This window comes from Varroa destructor, unplaced genomic scaffold, assembly GCF_002443255.2.
Source record: "Varroa destructor unplaced genomic scaffold, Vdes_3.0 BEIS01000002.1, whole genome shotgun sequence".
NCBI lineage: Eukaryota > Metazoa > Arthropoda > Arachnida > Mesostigmata > Varroidae > Varroa > Varroa destructor.
In genome coordinates, this window is record NW_019211455.1 from 12,739,836 (window position 1) to 12,763,133 (window position 23,298).

At 41.3% G+C, this 23,298-nt stretch overlaps 2 protein-coding genes across 5 annotated transcripts; one reads left to right on the plus strand and one right to left on the minus strand.

Moving 5' to 3' along the window:
• Nucleotides 1–318: 318 nt before the first annotated feature.
• Nucleotides 319–7,449, minus strand: LOC111244080 (microtubule-associated protein 1 light chain 3 alpha-like). The gene is made up of 4 exons (XM_022790692.2): nucleotides 6,209–7,449; nucleotides 2,093–2,198; nucleotides 1,764–1,848; nucleotides 319–1,442 (listed from the first exon to the last, which is right to left on the minus strand). The coding sequence occupies exons 1-4, from the start codon at nucleotides 6,267–6,269 to the stop codon at nucleotides 1,221–1,223; spliced, it is 474 nt and encodes a 157-aa protein (XP_022646427.1). The 5' UTR covers nucleotides 6,270–7,449; the 3' UTR covers nucleotides 319–1,220.
• A 518-nt stretch (nucleotides 7,450–7,967) lies between these two features.
• Nucleotides 7,968–22,466, plus strand: Zir (dedicator of cytokinesis). Of its 4 annotated transcripts, none has more exons than XM_086981613.1 (16): nucleotides 7,968–8,512; nucleotides 11,221–11,308; nucleotides 11,581–11,759; nucleotides 12,288–12,573; nucleotides 12,838–13,100; nucleotides 13,254–13,473; nucleotides 13,714–14,167; nucleotides 14,546–14,934; nucleotides 15,203–15,583; nucleotides 15,889–16,200; nucleotides 16,388–17,976; nucleotides 18,316–18,566; nucleotides 18,852–19,198; nucleotides 19,329–19,440; nucleotides 19,675–19,856; nucleotides 20,121–22,466. In XM_086981613.1, exons 1-16 carry the CDS (start codon nucleotides 8,490–8,492, stop codon nucleotides 21,237–21,239), a joined length of 6,195 nt encoding a protein of 2,064 aa, XP_086837739.1. In that variant the 5' UTR covers nucleotides 7,968–8,489; the 3' UTR covers nucleotides 21,240–22,466. The 4 variants fall into 4 exon arrangements, with proteins under 4 accessions (XP_086837739.1, XP_086837738.1, XP_086837740.1 ...); XM_086981612.1 differs by lacking the exon at nucleotides 7,968–8,512 and adding an exon at nucleotides 10,668–10,711; XM_086981614.1 differs by lacking the exon at nucleotides 7,968–8,512 and adding an exon at nucleotides 10,668–10,711 and having other exon boundaries at nucleotides 15,901–16,200.
• The last annotated feature ends 832 nt before the right edge of the window (nucleotides 22,467–23,298 follow it).

Genomic DNA, 23,298 nt, shown 5'->3' on the forward strand with positions numbered 1-23,298 from the left:
ACGGAATGGTTGCCTTTCATCACCATATCTATAATAGTTCGTTCGCAACTGCAACGTAGCTTAGCCCTGTCAGAGCATACTTCAAAAATGGTATCCAACTTACCTGTAGGCTTAAAACCTGCAACCATAAAAATGCAAAAAGGTTTTCTATGAAAAACGATTTTGAATACTTACCCCCAATCCTTTTAGTTAGCTATCTTGTAGTTTTTGGAAGCGATAGAAGGTGGCTCCAACAAAAGATAGTTTTTTTTTCTTATTTCGCTGTATCATAGAAATATATTTTAGATTAATATTAATCTAACAAAACACAAAAAAACATGTGTTTATATTTCAAGGGACGTTTTCTTTCCTTGGCTTCTTTTCTTTATTAACTTTGACTTATTTTGTAGAAGCCACCTTCCCTTTGTCGGTACCAATCTGACAGCTGAATAGGGTTACATAGATAGTTCAGAACTTTCAGATGATTTTCTTCTATCTCACTCCTGTTGTCGTCGTGCAATTGAATTCGTGCCACCCTCGAGCACGACGACAACTCTTCAGTCTCTATCTGACTAAACGTTCCACATTGCCTGCGCGCTAGATTCGCCGCTATCTTGTAGACCATGGTGTTCAAGATCCTCGTCCTAGGCATCTCGCATTGAATTCGCAGACGCTTTTCATTTTGTTGCATTCTTCATCCTTTTCCTCTCACTCTATTTTCGCCTCGGCCCTCTCTTCTTTACCAGATCTTCCAACGTACCCATCTGCGCTTGTCCTACCTAGTCTAGTTTATGAACCTATCTAGCCGTCCCGTTGTTGTTAATATCTTCAATTATTAATTAGCTGTATATCGTAGGGTCGCTTATTGCGACATGATTATAACAGTACAGATTCATGCCATGGATAGTAATGTTTTCGTTTTTGTTGGAACAATTCAGCGACTAATACTGAACATCCGATGCAAATTTCGAACGTTCTATTAGCCGAGATTCCCTTGTCAGTGTGAGAGACGTTTAGTTTTGAATCATTATAGGTGCCTAGTTTTGCTATATACTCTAGTTAGGTTTTGTTTGATGTTTTTTTTTTATAACCGACGTTGATTTCTCGAACCTTCAATCATCACAATAATTTGCAGTTAATCAGTTATTGGCGCGTTATTCTCATCCATTCGCAGGTAACATCATTAAATCTATTTACTACGACGACATTTTCCGTGACATAGATCTGAGGATTTTGCTTCATCACTTAGCCTCGTCACTGAACAACAATTCGAGTTCAGACCTTTCGGCAGCTATTCTTGAAATGCAATTATTGCTGCAGTCAATGTGACTGGCTCCGAACACCTCCTGAGATGCGTACACCATATAGAGGTAACCATCTTCGTCTTTATCGGTGCTGTAAATTTCCGACATTGTCTTCGACAGAGGCGGCATCACACGCTGATTGACCAACAAGAAGAACGCCTGCAAGAAACAATGGACACAGCAGAACGAGAGTAATCACGTTGGCCTTGTCGTTATACAGGCAGCAGCGAATGCTTTCAGCATCTATCCAGCAATATGATCTAGGTTTACATTCAGTTCACCTGCACGCTGGCACAGACTCAAGTTTGAAGATACTGGAAATCTGTCAAGAATTGTTTCAAGCATCTTATTAACCTCGGACGCTATTTTTTTTACATGATAACTTTGGAAATCAGTGTCTTAATTGTGTTTTACTTGTCCTTGATTGCTTGGTTCCTATAAAATTAACACGAAGGTCAACAATTTCACTATGCTACATACTTGGTCAGGGTGAAGCTCGAGTCGTCTGCGGATAGTTCGGAGAAGGTCGCCGAAGGAAAGGTAGTCCGAAACCAGAAATTTCGACCTGAAACAATTGCCTCCGTTCTTAGTAGTTTAACATGTAAATAGCGGTCGTCCGGGATCCTACAATTAGTAATGTATTGTCTGCAAATAAGACAAATCTCTGTCGCGTAAACAGCACGTTCTAAATGAACAGCTTTATCTATTAGCGCTTTAAAAAAATATATATAATAATAATAAAAAACATAAAAAAAGCACCATCATTTGAACTGACAATGTATATCGTTGTATATATTAAATATGGGTACCTGTCAAGACGCGGGAGCCGCTTTTCATTATTGTAGCGCTCGATAACGCACGGGATCTTATCATTATACTTGTCAAGAATGTCTTCGACGTCGCGCTTTCGTTGGGCTAGAATTGATTCAGACGGAGGACACGCACCGAAAAGTAAACAAAATAAAAGCTTTATTAGATTTAATGACCACCCCTTAAATCTTGCTAAATTAAGACCTTACTTATACTCTATTGTAAATCGAAAGCTGTAATTGAAAAGGAATGATTATTAATCAGATACGGATCCGATATTGTCGATTACATTGACGTTTACTAACGAGAAGCCACCTGGAGAAAAGGTTTTGTTTTGGCAGTATTGCACGCGGTTTGAATCACGAACGCGGCATCAATAACGTGATCAACACTTGAGACATCTAGCAGTGGAGAGGCACATATTGCAGCATATAAACATTTAATTGCATGAATATCCTACCTGATTCTTTGTATATTATTTTATCATACAGCAAGAATAACACTATAACTCAGGGCAAAACTACTTCAAATCACAGTTCCAAATGGAAAATATTAAGAAAGACTACACAAGGAAACATCTGGAAGTATGGACAGGAACAAGCGGGTCCCATAAATCTTTATGATCCAAGAAAAGGCGAGACTGTAGATCTGACACTTTTTGGATAAGGTTACGATGTTACCAGTGACACGTTACTCCCAAACCAGTATGTATAACAACACTGGCTGAAATCTTCATGCTGCGGTACCGCTGTCAGTGCGTTAGTCGTTTGTAAACAGCGATCGCCGAGATAATAGGGTTTAAAAAAGCGAGAACAAATAAAACTGAACTTCGAAAAAATTATAAATTACTATATATTACAATTAGAGATTAAAAAAATTACTAGCTGACACGCTCGTGCTTGTACGACATAATATATTTATTCATGTAGACACTATATTTTACATACAATGGTCAATACGCAGTACTTTTTGTGGTATAGCTTTGGCTTGGTGCGCCAGTTGCAAGTGTGTCGGCATACCCGCGTTCCAGCGAAGATACACCTTATGTTTTACTGCCTTGTTTTGCACTCGTGAGCAGATCATCAACCAGCTCACGACCGCGCAATATTCTAATCTGTCGCAAATCACTAATACTCCAATCAGAACAAATTAACAATACTATACTCCTAAAGAAGTTGCGTAATTCAAGCCGCTGCGTGTAAAAAGAAATGGTGATTTTTTACTCCCCCCCCCACCCTCGCACACACATTCGCTGTCCAGATGGGCTATTAACCCGTATTTATTATTACTTACTCATAAAGAAACGTATCTAACTGTTCTCAGCTCGCTTTTTTTCTCTCTAAAACAAATAGAATCGGGCATATTTTAAGAAATAAACTCAATATTTGTTGTGTATAAATTTTTGCTAGATTGACGAATAGTGAAGCACCCAGACCACCATAAACATACAGCGTCACTTCGTTTATTTCCATTTGGACAAGGACACACAATTAGTCCCTGGCCTAGAAACGAGAAACTAGAAAGCAAGATGGCCCAAGAACGAAAAGTTTGAGTTGGATACTACAGAAGAAAATAATACTCGGGTGTGGCTTGGTAAAAAAGCCGCAGGTGTGACGTAAACGAAGGATGAACAATACCATATTCAATCCCTATCAAAATGGAAGACTTATTGATAGGGGTAAAAAGATACAACGAAAGGAACTTTATATCGCTCTCTGAACAACAGGCATGCTCTAACGACATGTGTTATCAATGAACGGCTGTTTACCGTTTGGTGCGGTTCAGGCCATAAGTTACCACCTATACCAGTACTGCTACTAAGTCAAATTAAAAAAAATACTCATAAATGAATCTTGCAACTATTTGACAACGATTCCTAAAGTAAAACAGAGGGCGACCTGATAGCGCGTTCGTGTCTATATGCTAGTCTAGAAGTATCAGAAAATAGCTTTAAGACTACTTTCTTTACTTATATATAGGTACCATTTTATTAAAACAATCGTATTGTTTCCGGTAAAAACAAGGTGTTGCTTTGTCAGACAGAGAACCAGTTAAAAAACACCCTTGATATTCACATTCATATTGTGGCAGTAAGAACGAGTCCAAAAAGGCCATCGCCGGCCACTACCTGTTGCTACAGTTGCTTTTGATAGCTGGCGACGTCATCGATCATGCAGCAACTTCAGACGCCCACAATAAAGGCGAGCAATTCATGTCACATAGTTAACCTGTCCTTATAAGGGCAGACATATGCGTCGTATGTCACACAAACGTAAAATTGTATTAGCGATCGCTATTGCAAACCGCGACAGAATAAACATGGCTTAAAATCTCGATTAATTTCAGTATTCGTTGTATGACAAGTCTCATTCGACTCACGATGACCTAACAGAAACTGTCACCATGTGCAACAATATTAGACTACTCTCGTGATGAGATGCTACTATAAACAGCAATTAATATAACCATGTATGTTTATACATCTAATGTTAAATAGATATTTGTAAATGTACAATGCCGTCACCCGCGTGACTTCTGGCTATTGGCAGCTTTTAGCCGTCTGCGTTTGCCAGTCGCAGTTACATTAAACTTAGCTGAATCAGCTAAAATCAGCTAAATTTCTTCTTCGGGAACTTATCGCAAGCACACAGTCGTCAAAAGCATCCAGAAACGTTGAATTGCTTGTCAACTGTGTGGTGCCGACGAAGTTTTTGCTGGACATCGAAACAACGACATATTACTTACTACGGTATAGCCAAAGCTGGCGGCAGCCCCTGAAGCATATAGAACGAGTGCAGTGGCACTGTTCGGTAACTGCTGCCTTGGCTGATAAAATAGATGACGCCAAATGCAGAACTATGACTTCTTCTCAGTAGCTGAAATGAGCAGATTATTAGTGAGTGAAATAGCAGATTTGCACGATCTCCGTCACAGCCCTGCGTATTCATCTTCCGCCTTTTCAATTTATGTTACTATAACTCTACCAGCCAGAACGTAGCATTGGAAGAGACCAGCGACTCGTAAAACGCAGATTGAGCCATGTGACGCAGCTGTTGACCACAAAGTATGATGCGCTGAGGCGAATTTTAACGGAATATATACGCAATATTCGTACATCTACTTACATGCTTTTACTGAACTGGTATTCCGGTCTACGCAGCCATAACACGGTTATGTTATAATATACTGTTTAAATTATTACATATGCCACTAAAAATACTATATAAATTACCTTCATAACAAACTTTTTCTTTGATTATTGAGTCCATTTTTTTTTAAAAAACATTGCACTTTCTGATTCCCAATAGCATTTAGTTAACCATTTCATTATATTTCCATTAACCTACCTGAGACGTTGCTGTGAATTAGCAGCCGTCCACGTGAATACCGCTTATTTTATCAATTAACGGTCAACAACACCATGGTTTAACATGCCTTTCCATTGAACACACAGACTCTCTTTACCTCATTGTCAGCCCAGCTAATTTAATATTAAGGAAACTGCTCAGACATTTGCAGAGCTGCTCCAAGTCAAATGGGCTTCCCTTTGAACGCCCAGAAAGCGCCGTCTATTGTGAAAGATTCCATGAACAAACGTAATTCAGCTTCAAGTGGTAGCAACAAGGAACAGTGGAAAGCACGCCCGTCAGACCAGAAAGCGCGCGGAAGCCAGAAACAACTCACAAAACCAAAGACATACCCACAAGTCAAGGTCACATTTACGCTTAGTTCGGCGCATCTCGTTCTTCTTTGTTCGGTGTCATCGTTGAAGCTCCTCGAAGTGCCTTCTAATGACAGTACCCCCATGTGATTACACGACTATTCATTGAAGCACTCACTTCGCTGCAATCAATCGCTTCCCATGTGCTAAGTGTCAGTGATGAATAAAAATATTAAATATATAAAAAAATTAGATTTTAAAAAGCGCTTCCAGTCACTCTCATGTTACCGTTGTTCGTAGATAACATACTAGTGAAAGTAAAGTTGCTATAATAATGATTCAAATTATAATCATACTGATTAATACTAAACACGGGCCATCGACTAATACCTTCACCAGTGTTTTCACAAACTTTTTGCACAAACGCACAAACGTCTGGGTCTATATAGCTTACCGAAACAGCGCCGTTCCTTGAACGAGCGCTCTGGCATCGTCTCATTACATCCGCTGTCCATTTCTGCGCTGTTATTCTGTAGTACTATTTTGCAAAAAATATCACACAATTCCTTAGAAACTTGCTGAAGGTCAGTAGTTAGATTAACTCCTCGTCCAGCGAGAGAATGTTGCACACCGCAACTGTCTCAAAATGTTAATACACCTTGTTAAATTTCGCAGTCTCTGCATAGGTTGATCATCACAGCACGTTCAGATTATCTTGCACACACGGAACACGGGTGAGCAAAAATCCGCACGTTCTTCTAAAAGAAAAGCACGTAGATGTATGAAGCAGACTTCAACACTTGATTCACATGCGCGTTCATGCACTTTTGTTCCAAATCAGCGCAAACAGCAAAAAGCCGTAAGCACTAAAGAATTTCAACGCTATACGTCACTTGTTACAGAATCCGCCTCAATAGTAAATCAATCGTTATTCACGCGCCAGTTTTACGTTAACCCCGCCAAGTTTCAGGAAACGTCGTATGTATGTCTACCTGCTCGAGGTGTTCTTATCGTTATCACGGTCTTGCTACTGCAGTCGCTGCAAACGCGATGGCCACCACGAATCTTCGATGACACTGCAAAGCACATCCAGCTGCTACAAACAGCCCCACGTCGTCGTGATCTATATAGCGCTAATAATACGTGCTAATGCTGCAGTTCTTGGTGCTCTTGGATCGTTACGTGCGTAGTAACTGGCAGCTCTCGCTGTTCTTTGACGGCTGCTCTCCTCTTACCGCTGATACGCTGTTGTCGTTGTATTTAGTCTCGCAACCAGCCGCTGCTCCTTCTCGTAAGAGACAAACGGACAGTTAAATAGGCGTGTAGCCAGTTCGTCGCCGCTGCTGCCGTCACTGCAGTACAGTCGGTGGCTGTCGTGGTCTTGGGGTATAGTAGGTGGACAGCACACGCAAGTACATGAAGCACGCACGAAAGGTCAACCGCTCACAGGATATCCGTCAGGAGCAGGTCTCGTTATCGACACTGAATCTGCTATACACGACGTTATCACTGGTCTCTTTGTCGCCTAAGCAGGAAAACAACGGTCTTTCTTCCTCCACGTTTCTGTTCTTCTTGCCAATTGCGCGTTTGTATTGTACCACACGCTTCTAGGGTTAACAGTGTGTAGCTCACTCAGATCGCTATTACTGCGGGTACCTGTCCTGGTGCACGTCTGCTGATGATGGACCCTAACAAGTCTAGCTAGGTCAAGACAGCGCCAAAACTGGCTGCAATATGAACGAAGGAATGGAAAGGTGAAGACGTCATCAACCAGACGATGATGATGATCAAAACAAATGCACTCGACTAAAATCAAACTTGCATTGACTGTTTGTTAAAGGGCACGAAGCTGTGTTCAGCATTAAGCGTCCGCACCGCCAGGAATTCTGTTGCCTTGGCGCCAAATTTTAGGAGAGGCCTTCTATCGAGAGCTTACGATGTCATCGGAAACCCGTTGGTCCTTTTTTATCGTTAACGTACCAGTCAAGTGAGCTTAGTAGGTGATTTAGTAGGTTAGTAATTAAATTAGAACTCATCTCATGATACCGATTTGATGATCAGCAGCCGACTCAAGCCATGTGTGGTACCAATTCGTCTGCAACAGCTAACATTCGCAGAACTGCCGCTACTCCGAACACACCCATGCTTCAATGTGTACAGACCATTCTGCTAGAGACCCCGTAGACCAACACATTCGTCGCATGGCGCCAGTCGATGTGCGAATCGTCTGCTTAATCGTCAATTAATCGCCATGATTGTTCGATGCAACTCGATCTAGTGGCGCTCAGTGAGAGAGGCGAAGGTGGAGGTGAAGCAGCTAATAGTTTCCGATCAATCTTCCGATCGTCGCCTGTTTCTTTCTCTAGCTCCTATCTTCTTCAACGACAGACTGCAGCAGCGACAAACTACGACGATGACGACGACAGTGAAGATCAATATCAACACGCTGCCGCCCCTACGCCTACCTATCTGTTTCCGGTGGTCGAAGTAGCAGCTGTAATGCGTAGCCGCACAATGCGATCGGATGTTGTCTATGAGCCAGTAGACTGTTCTGCTCTATTGCAGTGGCGCGTACCGCTCGATGTTGAGCGCAGTGCTTTTTGTTGCCGCCTGTGCTAGCAGTGGGTGTAAAAATAAAAGTTATAAGAAGTAAAAGACACGACAGTGCTTTTGGAGAACAAAAAAAAATACAAAGTAGCAGCTGCTGAAAGGACAGCGGCACGAAGCCGCTTCCGATGGCGGCTCAAAGATCTCATAGGTGCGTGTAGATGTTACTCTAAAGAGCTAGTTAAAATAGTGAAAAATGCCCAAGCAGGCAATTGCCATTTGGATGAGCTGTTTACCGGGGTGAACTGTCGTGAAACTTGTGAACAAAAAGGGCTGCTGGCTGAGTGTCATGGCTGAGTGATACGTCATTTCATTATGTAGAAGGACTCCATGGTGGCTCTATGCTGCTACGGTTACTGTGGAACGCTCGAATGGCGACCGTAGACGGTGGGGTTATTAGGGGGAGGGTACGACGTAACGGCGTGTGAGTCACGCAACGTATCCTGGCAGCTAGTACAAAGCGGAACACATGGATGTAGTTTGTATAATAATTTTATTATGCTTATGGCATTCTTCTATTGTCCCTAAAATTATTATGTCAAATCACAGAAGCGTTGTAAAACAGTAGTAGCTATAACTGATGTCTTCAAACTCGATCTTGCTTTTGACAGTGCACACATCGAGCAACTTTACGGCAGTATTTATTATTTGTAAAGGTAGTGAAGACAGTGAGATTTATTATATGTTTAAGGAAAATGTAGACCGGTCAAGTATTACTCTCACGAACTATAAGGGCTTCTGTTGAGTTAGTCGAAATATACAGTGGCCCAATGGGTGTATTGGACATTGAGAAACTATTGAAGCCGAGGTTGTTTTCGTATCATTTTATCGTTTTAGTATGTTATAATATTAATACATAACAACTTCAACGAATCTCTATGTTGCGTCTCGAATGTCGTAAAAATACTCGTATATAATTCCCCAAAATTGTTCTTTTCAAATGTATTTTAACAATATATAATACTCTGTAGTACGCAGAACAATGTCGCTTTGCATTAGGATTGACGTAACGCATTCATCGAAAGGAAAAAATATTTTACAATTAAACTTCCATGAAATCGCATCGGTTCTTGTTTTAGTTGTTTTCATGCACTTCTGTTTTCATTGATATGCATGAGCATTCATATATTTCATAACAGTAAACTATAATTATTGGCTTGGTATAATATAACTCCGAAGCTGTGGTTTCGCTTGTCGTGCTCAGTAGTAATATATATATATATATATATATATATATATATATATATATATATATAACATAAGAGTTAACCAAATTTAAAGCTGATAGCCATGAATACTGATGCACGAGACTTCCACTAGTCAATATCCGTCGTCAAAAAGAGCTGGTACGAAATGATTAATTTTAATATTATACAATCACCAGTGATTTATAGAATCGAATGCCATCACTTGAGCATCAGCGCCGTTCGTTGATATGGAAAGTGAACATTATTTTTGGAATGTTTCACGGAAGCAACGTATATTGTATAGAGTTTAACATGCGTCATTGTTATTAGTCGAGAGTGACACTATTCCGATTTCGCGGACCCGCGCAGTTTCACCAGCAGCTTATACCAGCCCATGTTTAATAGGTGTGAATTTAGGGGCTGCGCAATACGTTTAGTATGACACGATATTTTCTGCATAGTTTGTTTGGAAATTAAATAAATATGCGAAATTATGCATCTGATATTATCTTAGTTGCTGGTTCAGGCAATTGGCATCCTCTGGAGCGAAGTGTGGCTTCGCCGGGTTTCACACCTAGATTATCTCGCCTGTATTTGAATTGAATAGACAAAAATGTTATCAGTGCAGTATAATTGTCGAAAGAGTAACAATCAATCGTTTACTAGAAATATTTCGAAATTTGTTCGATCTTCTCAGTACCATGTTATCATGTGTGCGGTTTCAAGCCGAAAAGTCTGCAAGCTTCTGCTGGGACCACTGTGACACAGTATATTCTCAGATTTGTCCACATGGTGTACTGATTAAAGTATTTAGATTGAACCTCATGATTGGGAACAACCTTGCTACGTCTAAATTTTTCAAAAGCGTCACCAGTTCCAATTGTTTTAAGTATTTCCACGTATCGCAGCCTCAAGAAGGTTGTACTGGTGTTTTGGGAAAAGGTCTCGTTCAACAAAACAGAATTGTTTACCAATGGCTTGGTTTTAGATTTACATCTTTAGGGCCGATGTTTCTAAGAAAGTATCGAACGGTCGATAGCTTTCGATGTTTGTTAAAAGTGCAAACACGAGCATAGCAATATTCGTTCAACAACACTCTGTGTCGTTCTGTCCACGTGTTATGTCGGAGCAATTATGCTGAGTGGTGCATTTCGACGGATGCGGTAATTCTAAAGTGAGGCTTACTCAAGCCAAATGTGTTTTGTTTAAAAGTAATGTATTTCTTTGTTAGCCACGCAATTAATTCATCGTTGTCGATCATTGCCGAAACAGTAAATGGTGTTGAAAGTTCAGCGAGCGAAGCATTTCATAATCCAATAAGATTGACATTTATAATAGTTATACATAGAAACGTAGTTGATTTACCGGAGTTTCGAGAACTAGCAATTACCCACGGTCTTGAAAAAGAGATCGAAATACACTTAGAAGAGAAAAGGGAGAAGAGAGAAATGATTTTTTATGTATTTTGGTCAATTCTTCAGTGCAAAATTGCTGAAAATAGCGCAAACGTTTTTCATCAGTACGTGCAATTTCACCTTCACTTTTTTATTTCGCTGAACCGGACAAAGGGGCAGTTTTGAAGTCCAGACAGCGAACGTTAAAACTGAACAGTTGGTTTCAAGGGGTTCTACAAGTTTTTGCATCCCTATTTTATCTGCGTTGATTATTGCAGTTGTCGGGTGGAGCTGCGGCGAGGAAGCGGAGGACAGGGTAATATCCGACGAGAACTTTCCCGGATATCAAATGGATCACACAATAGCGTAAGTGGAAAGGAACTTTGTTCCCAACGTTTTAATCCTTTTTAGACACAGCTTCTATTTATCTAAAATAAGGTACAGTTGTTCGTGCATCTATTGAATTTACAGCGAAAATCTCTCACTGTAGTTTACTCGTTATCGGATTGCTAGACAAGCTACCTGATAATTGATATGCGAGAAAAGGCATTTTAGTTGATATACGGTCTATTTGCAATCAGTAAAATAACAATAATAATAATCATATTGTGTTTGCTTCTATGATTTTCTTAATGCAGATCGCACTTTCCGATGTTGTGGAGCCCCTTGAATTTGAGGATTACCTCTTGCAGATGGGTGATGCCATCGATCGGGATACTCTGCGGGATGTGGTCCTCTTCCCAAGCGACGACATTGAAGTTGGGGTCGTATCGCGAAAGACGCGTACAATTGGCCCGATTGTTCCCGACGAAAAAGAGTGAGTTGTATTCTATTTTCTTCTCCTCTAACAAGTATAAATTGCTTACAGTTTGCATAGACTTCTCATATCATAGATATATGATTTCGAAAGGCAAAAATGATGAACGATTGTTTGTATTGCCGATATTCTCCGGCCGTCGAAAGTAGGCATTTGGGCCACTGCAAGCCAATATGCGTAACATGGGAGGCGTTGCACATTGTACTACATTGACGTTTGTCGGGGAATGACGTTTCTAAACAATCCAGGACTGTTGCACTTTAAAGAGGAATTAAATTAACTCACTCTGTTCATAGATCAAAATTATTTTTATTATTGTTATTGTTTACCACTATTATTACTATATATAATAGTTTATTTCAGCACAGCGAGCGAAAGTATATCAACACTTGAGGGTAGGTAGAAATATTGTAATTAATTGTTCATATGGCAAGCAAGAAGGGTACGTACAAACTGAATACAAGGCACATTGTTACCTCGTGTCGTTGAGCGTATACTTGATAACTGATATTGTATAATATACCGTAGCTCCGAGCTGGAACCTTGGGTTCGATGCTGTGTCGAGTCGTTTACAAACAACTGGCTCGTGATAAACCGTAGATACCAGCACTTTAGCTCGGCACTTGGAGTACGCGATCGAACACTGGAACGGAGTCTGTTGGTCAGGAGCACCCCGAGGCAGGAATTCGAGATTGATATGGACTGCACCACAGGGTGTAGCAATCAAGATAATGCCAGCGTTATAACCGAAGAAGGTGACACAGCCTCGGAGACGAACGTCGCGAACGACGTGGACGATGCATCCAGTATTGCAGTTAGTATTATCGCACAAATGGTGCCTAGTTGTACAGGACAAAAGGTGATGTTGGGTTAGTGCTCGCTAAAGTAACTTTTCGTATTCAGCTCCTTGTTGCGTATCGAAACGAAACTGCATTTCGGCTGTAGCATTCCTGTGAATCTTCGGCAAGCTCAAGATAAAAGCCTGTAGAGTCTTCGAAAGCCTTTATATTATGTAATGTAAATATAGTAATTCTTAGTATAGTATCTTTTCACTGGTTATATGTTTCTTTCTGATTAGGACTCAGTGTGCTCACGCGACACTCCTCGAGGTAGCTGGGCTTCGTCTGTGCCCGACCTCCGCAGTTCAGCGTCAGATCCGTTGCTCGAAGGTCTTGTGGCAGGTGATCCACCTTCGGTTTCTTGTCAAGCTGGAGGACCCCCCAATTTGCTGGCGCTATATTCACCTCCTGTAGATGACGAGGCCGTTGATTCTCGTTCTGCCGCGGGGATCCCCACGGAAGTGATGCCCCATCGACTCCTTGTTAAGTGCCTGCATTTTAAGTGAGTTTGGTTTGGCATTTTTTTAACTGTGTTGACTGTCAATCTGAAAAATGCACTTAGCCGAAACTTTATTGAACTATGCCATTGTCACACTAGGCAGTTTCTGCTTTTGAATATATAGGCTTACATGTGATTATGTGTGAATATTTTCAGGGTTGAACCGGACTTCGAACCTTTATTCCTCTCTATGGCTCTTTATGATTCCAAAGAAAAACGCAAAATCTCAGAAAATTTTTACCTTGATCTTAATTCCGATCTCATGAAACGAATGCTACAAAACCATGTTCCCTACGCCGATATGTCCACTCTTGCTAGATCGTGCATTTTCAACGTGAGCAGCAATTCTGCGCAGGACATTTTCCTTATTATTAGGGTATGTATTACAACAAATAGCCTGCGACTACCATTGTACGAGTGCAAATAGACTAGCAAAATGTTAGTATAAGGAGGCAATTGTTTACTGTGACATAGCACCTGAAAATATCCAACAATCAAAGCGGAGTAGCTGTATCTGTTTTTTAGTGTCGAAATTTTAATCACTTTAAAAATTATGATGACGATTATTATCATTATATTAAAACGAAAATAAAATGAACAACCGTTTTTCATGCAGGTGGAAAAAGTGCTTCAAGGAGACATCGGAGATAGCGCCGACCCTTATCTTAAAGAGGATCGTAAGGCTAAAGATTCGCTTCGTGTACAAGCCCAAGTTGTGTGCGAACGACTTGGCCGATATCGTCAGCCTCTAGGGTGGACAGCTATCTATCTGCAAAACGTGGTTCAGGGCACAACAAGCTTAGAAAAAGATGCCTCGTTAGTAACGGCCAGCGGATCGACAATTGGACGTCGCAGTTCTCTGGAACGAGGAACCAAGTTGGACTCATTCCGGAAGATCAAAGAGGTTCAGGCCAGTGATCCTATATTGATTGAGGGCGCTAACCGTACCCTGGATAACTTCCGGACATTGACGGTTGTGGTTAACCATCTTTTTAGACAAGAAATGGATAAGGTTAAGGATGAAGACCTTTACAAGTTCTTGCAGGAATTCAAGAGACCTACAGGCTCAGGTAAGCATCGAGTTGGGAGTTGTCTTTCGATAAGCGCAGGCCACCATTCCAGCAGAGCAAGATTAGTAATATTTGTAAAATACGTTGTCCTTTGATGATGTAGTGCCTATAAAATTTAGCGACACGTGGTGGTCTAGATTTGTTGTGTGGTGGATGCCAGCCATCTGAAGTAACGCTTAACAGTGGCAACAGACGTGAAGCTCAAAGTATTTTTATGGGTGTAGAATATCTTTGAGATACGTTATCTCCACTGAAAGAATTTATTCTAAAATAAATTCTAAGTGAAAGCTGCCTTGATTCTCTACAGTACGCAGTAATCTATCAAAGTTATGGAAATTTTTGGTTTATTAATTTTACTTTCCGCGTTCCATATTGCAGCAACATTAAGCAAACGTCTAAAGAATATTCCTGTGACATTACGGCTAGAAATTTCACCATGTCCGGCCGAAGTGCAGAATGCACTTACACCCGAGCTGGTGCCTGTTATCCCACAGAATCCCGAAGAGCGGCCAGTAAAAGAGATCCTAGAATTTCCACCAAAGCCCATAATGCATTCACATGTTAGCTACCGTAATCTCTTGTACGTGTATCCGCGCAGTGTGAATTTCACTAACCGATTAGGCGTATCTGCACGAAACATCGCCTGCCGCGTGCAGATGATGTGCGGTGAGGATGAGATCTGCAATGCTCTACCGTTAATCTTCGGCAAATCTTCGTGTCCCCAGATGTCTACCGAGGCTCTAACCTGTGTTACATACCACAACAAGGTTTGTGGATCACGGTTTACTTTGTAGCGAAATTTAGCTGTAGTCTATTCTAGGAAACGAATCATGTAAGCAGTGTGTACTAGCGTATATATACAGTGTGTCAAGTAAGCGAAATACTGCTTTTGAAAACACACTTTAGCAGATGATGAACTAGAAGTTTTGTTCGAAGCTGAAGGACCTTTAAGACTTAAAAGAAAACGAAAACGGATGACAACTATCTCAGTGAATTCCTTGACGCTATCTCATGTTGTGCTGTACTCATTCACAGGTACCTGACTTCAACGACGAGATTAAGATGAAGCTTCCAGCAAGATTAACTGACCGTCATCATTTACTATTTACATTTTACCACATCTCGTGTCAACAACGAAAAGATGGCACGTTGGGCGCCGGCGGTGGGGGTGGTGGAGGCCCAACAAGCCTGGGGCCTACAGAAACTCCTATAGGCTATTCGTGGCTGCCACTTTGCCCAGCCGACTCGTCGACAAGTCCATTTGGAGATCACTCGCTTCCAATCATGATTGAAAAGCCGCCACCTTCATACTCTTTTCTACATGCGAATGTAGCTATACCGAACACCAAATGGTTGGACAACCATAAACCTTTATTTGACGTTTCGATACGAAGTGTATCAACGGTCTTTCCGCAGGTAGGTTGGCTACTCGTGCGAACTTTTTTAATATCTCTGATCTAAATAGTATATAAAGGTATACTATTTTTATCTACACACATTATGTGGTACGTACATTTAGAAACTCTATAGCGATCACGACGCATTTGATAAAATTCATATTTTCTAGAAAGTAACTATTATTTTGCATTTTATTTGGTAATAATGTTTCCTGTCACTTCGCCTAGGCAATCCAAATACAATATGATATAATCTGTTTAGTTCTTACATTCAACCTATTATACGCATATGCTGCATATGACTACATCGTTGTGCACTAACAGTTTCATTCTCAGATCGATTTCATTTTTCAGGATTCGCACTTAGAGCATTTCGTACAATTGTGCAACCATCTTGAGTCTGGTACGTTGGTTGCATCCCGCCTAATTTCTGGTGCGGATACCTGCGAGCGTGAAGTACGCAACCTCATTCTCGAAGTGGCCAAGGCAAGCGCTGAAAGCCTCATTAATTTCTTGCCCATTGTCTTGGACCATCTCATAAAGCTGTTGGTCACTCCGCCATCGGTGTTTGGCCATACCATCGATGCGTCGGGCACAGTTTTCGAAGCCCTTTGTTCTGTCGTATCAACCATAGCGGTAAGTTATTAGACTATACGTTAATCTCTTAAAGGTTCTGCGCATGATATACAACAGCAGAGCAATTATATTTTTTATGCCTGTTTAAAAAAAACATCACTAAGGTTTAAGTTTTTTAATAAAGATAAAAAAAGGATCTAATACACCCCTATTATGTATCCCGAATCACTCGCTTTGAGAACCGTAGCAAGCCTTGGACGAGGAGAATGACCAGCACCGGCGATCTCCCCAGCTGGCCTCCTATATACAGTATCAGTGCACTCTACCTCATCCACCAGCCGAAGTTAAGACGGCCGGCACCCGCCCTACGTCTTCTTCAGGCTCCGCCATGGATCTCGAGAACGACGAGGAAATCTGCGGAATCCTTGAAAGGACCCGGCTAGCATCACCAACTCATACAACGTCAAACATATTTGTGCAGCCACCTCAGCTACCGTTTGGAACCAAAATTGATTGTGGGTTCGATCAGCGTTCCCGTAAACTTGTCCATGAAGAAATCATCAAGTACTGGATTAACAACCGATCCTCAACTGAGAACCCGCTCATGAATCAAAACTATCCGACGACATGGTTCTTTTTTGAATTGATCATTAAGTCGATGCAACAGCATTTGGCGACGACAGGTAAACTTCAGGCACCCCGAAAACAACGTTTTAGCGAGCGGTTTCAGGAAGAGATTACGGCACTGGTCAGTTCGTTGACGGATGAGATTATCGCCAAAGCGAATCCTGACGGCGCTGCCCTATACCTGAACGCCCATCTCGCGTTCTTTGTCCACGATCTACTCAGCATCATGGATCGAGGCTTTGTATTCCAACTAATTAAGCTCTACTTTAAGTATTTCTGGTCGAAGATATACATTCAGGCGGACATGGTAAACCACCAGCTATTTTCGCTTCGTCTAGATTTTCTTCGAATCGTCTGTTCACACGAGCACTACATTCCACTAAATCTCCCCTTGACGCCCCAGGCTGTCTTGTCACCCCCTGTGTCACCGTCACCATCAGTCAACAGCAGTTCGTCGCAGAGTAGTATTGCTCAACCTACGGAGCTTTCGCACGAGTTCCGGCAGACTCATTTCCTTGCTGGGCTCGTGCTCTCTCAACTAACAACAGCCCTAGCAACGGAAAATGCCCCATTGCGTTATAAGGCCGCTTGTCTTGTGCTCAATCTATTGTCGTGGCATGACTGGGATCCACGCTACGCCGAGCCGGAAAAACGAGCTCGGATTGTCACGTTGTATCTACCTTTGCTGAGTATTGTCGTCGACAACGCTGCTATGTTGTTCGATTTCAGCGCGTCGCTGGAGCACCCAAATCAGCCTTCAAGGAGCACGCTCGAGGTGATCGCAGGTTCGAGAGTGACCAAGGTTCGAGATGACCATCTGCGCGAGGACACCTCGCGGCACCTGTTGTTATGCTTCTTGTGGCTGCTCCGCAACGCCGATAGGCGAACTCTCAAACATTCGCTGGCAGAATGGCGGCCCATTAAGTTACAGCGATTTGTTGCCATTCTGCGCAAGTGCGCCTCGTGCTTCCAGTACAAAGGAAGACAGAGTATTTATGGGAAGGTGACTCGAGGGCACATTATCCGCAGGTCATCTGATCTGAACCGTCTGAATCGGCTAGAGGAAGCCATCCTCGGTCAGGGATCGGCGCGCAGCGAGTTAATTCGACGAAAACTTCAATTGACTTCGCATGGCTCGTCGCAGCCGGGCACAGCCGGGATCTCCGCCTCTGCTGGGCAACCGACTTCAGCTCAACCCGAACAGCTACGGTGGGTTCATTCAATCTATACTTATTCTCGCGGAATTCATGTCCCAAAAACAATCGCGCAGTGAATAACAATTCAAAAGGAGAACTCTTTTAACTGAATGTAAATGAACACCTATTTTTTACACCATTTACATCACATCTAAAAAAGGGAAAAAATTAAGAACGATTCTGATGTTACCTCCGTGCTTTAGCAGAGCTACAAGAAACTACTAATGAATAATAATAATATAACGGAAACAATAGTTAGGACAGCTTGAAAAGCCGTTCAAAAAGCCTATGCATGTTTACATGAAATTCTGATAATCGTTATTGAACAATCCAGACCTGTTTTTTTTTATAGATGGCGTAAAGATATTGTGCGATATTCATCAGCGGATTCGAGCGATGCGGGTTCACGGCAAGAGCTGGATGAGCAAATCCACCTCGAGGGCAACTTGGCTTCAGAGGCGACTGCTGTGATTATCGATTCGCTCGACGTCGTTGTTCAGGTAGCTCTTCAGCTCGATTCACTTCAGAACCTTCTTTCTTCTTGCCACAAGTTAGTGCTGCATATTCTGGCGTGCAACCAATCAGCGGCCGTGTTGCAGAAAGGTTTGTGTAATATTGACAAGGTTAATAGATAAGAATCTTTACATTCGGTGTTTACTTGCCGTTAAGCATTGACACGAAACAAAATGTGTCTACGGCCAAGTTAAAGTCTAGACTGGCATGTATTTCGAAGTTTAGTAGGCGGATACGTTACCACTGAATTATCACGAGACCTCTTAATAGATACACTTCAAACTGTTTTTTTTTTGTTAATTATCAAAGCCCATACGGCTAAGGAAAATCCACTTTAGAATGCATCCGAGATCTGATGCATCGTATTCCTTGCAGTTTTCGCAGTACAACGCTCTCTAGCGACACGATTTCCCGAACTCTTATTCGATGAGGAGAGTTCGGAGCATTGCTCGGAGTTGTGTCTTCTCCTGCTTCGGCACTGTTCTTCAAGGATGTCGGCGATTCGATCGCAGGCGGCGGCTTCACTCTATCTCCTTATGCGGCAAAACTTCGAAATAGGCAACAACTTTGCTCGCGTCAAGATGCAAGTTACCATGAGTCTCAGTTCGCTTGTGGGTCGCAGGACTTCATTTAGTGACGGCTGCCTTCGAATTTCGCTCAGAACGGTACAACTGTACGCGGAAGGAGACGCCGATCTTCATGGGACAGCCTTCCCTGCTCAAGTACGTTAATGTCACCTGAACCTCACTTGAAATAGATGTTTTTACTCTGTTTGTATAACACGATAGGTTAAAGCTATGAATATTCAATTACGAATAGTTCACCTCGTGATAATACGGTTTATTGTTTTAGGTTAGCGACCTGGTTACCAATCTCCACACGATCTTATCCGACACCGTCAAGATGAAGGAATGCGAATCCGACCCGGATATGCTTATGGATCTCATGTATCGCATTGCAAAAGGTAGGTTTGAAAAACGGTAACCCCAGTAAACTACCTAACCAGAGTAATTGTTTGAATTATTAACTATGAACAATTAATTCATTTTGTCCGGATGTATGTCATAGCTGTCAACCTACTCACTAACACGCATATTTAATATAAGCATGACTAATGTGTTGTGTGTGCAGACTGAATAAACGAACAATACTTTTGGAACGAGCTTAAATGTGTACTTTTTGCGCTGTACTGTAACAGGCTACCAGGATTCGCCAGATCTTCGTCTAACATGGCTTGCCAACATGTCTGGGAAGCACCTCGAACGAAACAATCACTCGGAAGCGGCTCATTGCCACCTGCACGCCGCTGCTCTTGTTGCCGAATATCTCCATATTATCGAACACAAAAAGTATCTCCCCGTTGGGTGTGCAGCATTCGAGGTACAGAATTAATTCAATCGTACGAGTATTGGTTATGCTCGCGTAGAAAAGAAAGAAACGTCGACAACCCTAAATAAACCCTAAAAAAAACGCTAAATAGTTCCTGCGCCTAGCAGTTGATCATTCGAAAACAACCTGTTTAGCATTTTCTCTAAAACAGGCTTTTTACACTTAAATGCTGATGTAATAATACAAACCAAAACCACTAGAAGAAAAGCTAAATTATTCACCTTGCGGTTCATTTTTGTTTATAAATTATTGCAGAAGATCTGCTGGAACGTTCTAGAGGAGAGCGCAACGTCTGATGACGTTATTTCACCCGACGAAGACATTCGAAGTGCGCATTTTACGGAGCATGGACTTGTGGCTCTTTTAGAGCTTGCCGCACAATGTTTCTGGGAGGCTCAAGAATTTGAATCAGTCAACCACATTTACAAAATCGCCATTCCGATCCTTGAGGCTCATCGTGACTACAAGAAATTGGAAGAGGTTCATAAGAAATTGTGTCAGGGCTTTCAGCTTATGAGCAGTATGGGAGACAAACGACATTTTGGCACGTACTTCCGCGTCGGTTTTTACGGCAGTAAATTAAATGACATGAATGGAGTCGAGTTTGTGTATAAGGAACGGAGCCTCACAAAGCTACCGGAGATCTCATCACGTCTGGAAACGTTGTACGCTAATCGTTTTGGCGAGGAATTCGTTGAGATTATCAAGGACTCAAACGCCGTCGATGAAGAACGCCTGAATCCTGAAAAGGTTTATATACAGATCACATACGTAGAGCCGTACTTCGAACTGTATGAACTCAAAGATCGCACCACGGTTTACGAGAAGAATAACAAAATCATGAGATTCATGTACGCCACCCCATTTACACAGAGCGGCCGAGCGCACGGCGACCTCTGGGAGCAGCACAAACGAAAGACAATACTTACCACGACGCACGCATTTCCGTACATCAAAACTCGCGTTCAGGTAATCGATCGGCAGCAAATTGTTCTCACTCCGATCGAGGTAGCCATTGAGGACATTGAACGTAAGAATAGGGAGCTGGAAAATGCCGTCAACCAGGAACCGCCCGACGTGAAGATCTTGCAGATGGTCCTACAAGGCAGTATCGGCGCTCAGGTGAATCAGGGCCCACTCGAGGTGGCCAACGTATTCCTGGTAGAACTGGTTGACAATCGCACAACCGCTACCTATCATCAAAGCAGGCTTAGATTGTGCTTTAAAGAATTTATCAAGAGAATTGGTGATTGCCTTAAGAAAAATCGCCAACTCATTTCAGCTGAACAAAAAGACTATCAAAAGGAAATGGAGAAGAACTATCAAGTATTCAATGAGAAGCTGAAACCAATGATTCAGAGTCATGCACGCTAAGAACACAGTTTTCATACGGTGCCCCCGATGAAGGAAAGGGCAAAAAAGGAAGGAGGGAAGACGCAACTAATTTCGAGTAAAACAATTCTTCTGTACATATTCACCTTGTTTTAAAATAGTTGTGGACAACATGTATAATTTTCACCATGCGCATTATTACTACAACTAATACAGGAGCTGTTATTTAAAAGGATAAGTCAAATTGTAGATGGATTACACGTAACTCATAACTGATGAGAAGAAAACGTGTTTTGACTATTATCCTGCATGATCCAAAATTACATCAAAGATTATATTAATGTTTTCAATATTTTTTGTAGTCTGAATTGAACGTTGTTTTCTAGTGACGTCAACTTTGGGTTCAACATTTCTTCTACAGAACCTCACAAACTCGCTCTAGTGTTACAATCAGGTTTTTGCGTATACCATTTTTAAGCTTTATCTAAAACGGTTCTATAATGAAGATTGTAGATTTATCAATTAAGTGGGCAAAAGTATTGTTATTATTTTCGCCATTTTTCCATTCATATGTCTATATTGTTTTCAGCCAGTAAATTGACCCTTACCCCGGTAAGCTACCGGCTCAAATAGAAGTTGGGCTGGAAAAAATATGCTCACATAAGAAGATGTGATTTTGTAAGGGTTAAGTGGTATTTTGCAACGCTACTAGTTGTCAGATTATTTATAATATTGTGTGATTTACCAGAAACAACAGATGGGGTCGATGGATATCCCACTGTTCTTCAATTGTATTTAACCTAATAAGTGTTTAATGATAAATAAGGTTTCTCGATTGCATACAGATGGGATTGAATAAGTAATACAGCATTTAATGGGGGCATATACACGGTTTCATATACGGACGTGAAGGATAGAGCTTAATGGGTACCTAATAGAGTTGGTTCAGCCGTCCGTAACTTCCGTTCAAAATTACATGCAGTGGCTATATATAATAGATAAACAGAAGTGTTATGTATTTGTGGGCGTATGCGGCTCCGTCCCATGCGAATTGTTTAACATTATAAGTAATACCGAAACCAATATCAATTCAAACCGAGGTATAGGTTTATTGGAGATTATGTTATGTATCCTTCTGATCTTGTTGTCTGATTGTTTTCTTGAATCGAAAAACTAAAAAGAAAACGAAGTTGTTCAGACTTTCAATGCAAGAATGTCATACTACATATAAGACACTCAATAATAAATAAAAATATCCGTTTACTCGCACACATGTTGTTCTATCTATTAGTCTTTTTAGCAGCAAATAGGATAAAAGAATTGTTTTTCATTATCTTTTGTTTTAATCTTTTAGTTAGAGAATGAAAACGTTTTGTAGTCGAATATGGTGGTGTTTGTAGATTCAGCTGATTAAACCAATCTACTTCCACTAAAATCTGTAGATTATATTTTTGAATATTCAAATACGTTATCCTAACTTTAGGCGTGTAATTTAAAGTGTTTGTTAATCAAAATGATTTTCTTCCGCCTGTCTTATGCAATCGCAATCATTACTTTCATATGTTTGTCCTTATCATCGAGAAACAACGAATAACGAAAGCGATGCGGCTTGATCGGTTTCAATATGAAGATAAAGCCTGACTTTTAGAGAAACTACAATTACACAGAAGAAAGGATGCTTTTGCATCGCAATAAATTTCGTAGTTTTTAAGCAGTACCCAACGGCTCCCAAAAACGATGAACCCAGAAGTAAAAAGATAGATCACGAACTTTATTGTGTAGAACACAGTTAGATACTAAAACGCATATTGCTAGAGAGTACCCAGACTACAACTGTGAATAACTGACGCAAGCTGGTTTCTTGTAAAATTGTTGTATGTAATTTTCGGATCCCTTAATGAAAAGCGTTGTTAGTCAGCGAATTACTTTACATCCGGTAATGGAATTAAATGATATCTGTGGTAAAAATACTAAAGAACTGAGATTTTTTTTAAATCTAAGAAGAGAAGGAACTAGCTTTCAAGTCATATAAAGTAAGTTACAAATAGCACTGCCTGGTTCCGTGTAACAACCACTCCCCTTTGTACAGCATCTGGGTCAA